Source organism: Camellia sinensis, chromosome 6 (assembly GCF_055761805.1).
Source record: "Camellia sinensis isolate YWXY chromosome 6, ASM5576180v1, whole genome shotgun sequence".
Lineage (NCBI taxonomy): Eukaryota > Viridiplantae > Streptophyta > Magnoliopsida > Ericales > Theaceae > Camellia > Camellia sinensis.
This window is the reverse complement of record NC_138966.1, coordinates 166,013,362-166,017,118: the sequence shown is the minus strand read 5'-3', so window position 1 is coordinate 166,017,118 and position 3,757 is coordinate 166,013,362. Positions and strand designations below refer to the sequence as shown.

Here is a 3,757-nt window from a genome sequence, read left to right as displayed (position 1 = left end):
TCCTTTGTTTGAAATATTTTTTAGAGGAGAATATAATATATAATTAGATTGTTCATCCTCAAAATGGGTGGATGTACAATACAATTCTCCTTTATCATATCATATCTCGTCAGAGAATAATATTAAATGTACCAATTGATATATTAACTAGTATACTAACAGATGAGGTGGCATAATTTTAGAGGTTTTGGATATTTGTAATTTGTATAATAGGTGGGGGCCAGTAATAATGGCATAACACAAGTTGGTACACTAGTGTGTACATTAATTGGTGCATGTAGCACCACCGCCCATCAGATGGGATAAGAATTAAAAGTATAATTTTACCCTTTTACAATGGAAAATTTGATTATGTGTATATATGAACTTTACATAAATTTGATTGTGTATATTAAAAATCCGATTGTATATGACCAAAAAAACTATGTTCATGAATTTTATTTTTAAATTTTTACAGCTAAAGTTTTACATAAACAATATTTATAAACGAAAATGTTGTTTCCTTTTTGAGATTCAAAGTTCTAATTTAATTTTTTTAATTTTAAATATAAAAAAAATATTTATAATTATATTGATTTAAAAGATTTTGAATTTTCAAAGTTCTAATTCAAAAAATATTTACCAATTTAAGATTTAAATAAATAAGTGGGCCAAATAAACTATGATATGCATTTTATTTTATTTTTTAATTTTCCCATTAAACTATAATATGTATTTTTTATTTGTAAGAATTTAGAATACACAATTAAATTTAGGAAAATAATTTTAAAAATGTTAAAACTTAATTGATTCTAAATTATTTTTCTTATATATTTTAAACAAATTTATATTATTATTTAATTTTTTGATTATGTTATTACTTAATTGATTATTTTTTTTATTTAATATACATATGTATATTGGCAAATGATTAGATGGACGTACATATATACTGCATATTGATGGGCATAGAGACAACATAGACATTAATGTATGTTACTTTCTTATATCCCATAATTTTTTTGTAAAACAAACATGGATAAGAAATATTCAGTATTATATCATGAACTCAACAAACATGAGCATGAGATATGTTATCCAATCCATATATCCTATTCATTGCATATACTGAGTAAATCCCAAGGCATACTATATTCTTTATGTTATTTCCGGACAATCAAACAAGGCCTCAGGCCATGTTTGTTTACCGGATATAAAAGTTAAATATAGGTGTGAGACCGGATATAATATGAGATGAGGTTTACATGTTTTTTTTTTCCTCCTTATATCCCATGTTTGGTTGCTTTGAATATAGAGAGTCCAGATAGTATATGATGCAAAAGAATCGTATTGTATATCTCCACTGTCGGATATAACTCATTTTTAATCTAAAAGTTAAAAAAAAATCACTTCCTTCTTATATCCTAACTTAACCAAATATAGTATAAGTGACTGTATAGTATATATAATTCATCTCATATCTTATAATATATTATATGTTATTTTATCTTTAAGTATTACATATCTTCTTAAAATCTTTATATCCAATCCAAACAATCAAACCGCCTTAGACAAAGCCAAGCAACTTTACAACAAGCCAAAGTGGCAAGCATTCCTAAACCAACCTTCATTAATTCCAGCTGCGCATCTCCCTTTCATTCACTCTATTCGTCATTCAAATCCTGCTATGAGATGGAAGATTTAAATGGGGAGTTGAATTTGATGCTGTTTTTTTTGTAATACGAAACGAAATGACCTATTCATTGCATATTTGCGTGCAATGAAATACACAGAAAATATATAGGCTGGATGTAATTGAATTTTTCTTTTTAGTATTTTTGGCAAGTGAAGACAATTGAATTTACCTAAATGGAATAATAAATGAGCAATGTTATACATAATCTCATTTCTTATTTTTTTTCTTCTCAACTTTAGGCACAAAGCAATGAGCCCACAATCATAAATGCATACCAAATCCACTCACTTGTGTCTTAGAGTTAGAAAAAAAGGTAAAAAATATGATTCGGAAAATATAATTGAAAAAATCCAATTTATGAGTGTTTCAGATAAATAACAAATTATATACATATTTATACATGTGTGTGTATTTAAACAAATCAGTTCCATTTCAAATCAGGACCATAATTATAAAACAATAATGATTCATACCACTAAAAAAAAAAAAAATCACTAATAGCACTAATGCATTGGGAATGCTAAAAAAGAGAGCATAAATAGGGGACATCATTAGTGGTGCTATTAGAGCAGCACTTTTAGTGCTCTCAACCATTTTTTATTATAAAATCACAAACTGAACTGTCAAGTACGATTTACTTATTTTAATAATCCGGAACCATTTATTGAGAAAATCAAACCAAATCAATTCATAAGGTTGTGGTCTAGACCTGACCGATTTGTAATTTTTATTTTTTGATTTTTTCCTAATATATTCCATAAAGATGTTGCTAGGCAAGTCTCATTTAATACATGGTATGTCTTTTCTTTCTTTTTAGTGGTTGACATACAAATAAAATTTTGATATAGAAATTATGGGCAAAATGAGTTGATACTTTGTGGTTTTTTTAATTTTCAATCAAAACACCTATTATTATCATTATAATTTTATAAATGCGATTGAAAAATCATTCTAAATATGTTTTTTATATGAATTTTATGTCTATAAATCACATTTCTTTTTCTTTCTTTTTCTCGCTAACAATGTATTGTGTTGTCCTAAGTAGAGGTGTAAATTAAATGAGTCGAACCAACATGACTCATTTAGAGTTAGGCCTAGCATGAAACGAATCTAGGCGTACTATGCTAGGCCAATGTTTTGGGCCCAATACCACACATACTGATGGGCTAGGACACACCATAAGCCGCATAATAGGCTCAAGAAAAATTATTTCATTAAATTTTGAATAATTCTACATATATTAACAGTCTTATTAAAAATCTTACTAAAAGCAAAAGAGGATAAATAAGATTCGGTAAGATAGGATATAATGGCTAGATTCAAAGTCAAAATTTAACTTTAAAAGGCACTCACAAAACCATTTTCTACTACTATGAATAGTGTGTGACTTGAATAGTCAATTTTTCAAACCTTGCATATATTTGCATATAAGTTATTGATAATCCAAGTACAAGATGATGGCAAATGCATAACCTCTTACATCATACATAAACACTTAAGGAGTCCAATCATTGAATTTCGACCATGTTGCCGGAGCCGTATTATCACCGCTGAAATAAAAGCCATCATCTCTAACACTCCAGTAACATGTATTAAACTTGTAGCAATAATCATCATCTAGTTTCCTATCGTAAACATTAAAAATTGCATCTTTGGTATCCCAATAAAAATGGCAGAAGAAGAGAGTGGTTTTTATAATGTTGGGTTTGAATCTCCAGTAGAATTCTTCACCACTTTCAAGCTTATGCATTCCGAAATCATCGTCTTTTGATTGGCAACGAACTAGCAAAAAGAAGTGACAGTTGGTTGGAAGATCGTTGATGATATGAACCTCATATGTTGGAAAAAGAGCATCACCACCCATGGTGGTTGAGCAAAGCAAGTGAAATGCTAAGATGATCAAGGGAATGAATGACTTCATATTGTATCTCTCTAGTAATGTAAGAATTATATTTTTTATGTTTCTTATTGTTGCCTCCCTTCACTCATTTATACACACCGAATAATCTAGGTTGAATCCAACTTGATTTTTCTTCTATTTTGGGCAATGTTATACAAAGCAACGAGGATCACATTAATCAG

The 3,757-nt window shown here is 28.5% G+C and overlaps 1 protein-coding gene across 1 annotated transcript; it reads right to left on the bottom strand.

Annotated features, from left to right (window-relative positions):
• Window positions 1-3,170: 3,170 nt before the first annotated feature.
• LOC145793783 (S-protein homolog 5-like) lies at window positions 3,171-3,539 on the bottom strand. Its single transcript, XM_082876654.1, has one exon. It carries the CDS (start codon window positions 3,537-3,539, stop codon window positions 3,171-3,173), a length of 369 nt encoding a protein of 122 aa, XP_082732780.1.
• Between the last annotated feature and the right edge of the window lie 218 nt (window positions 3,540-3,757).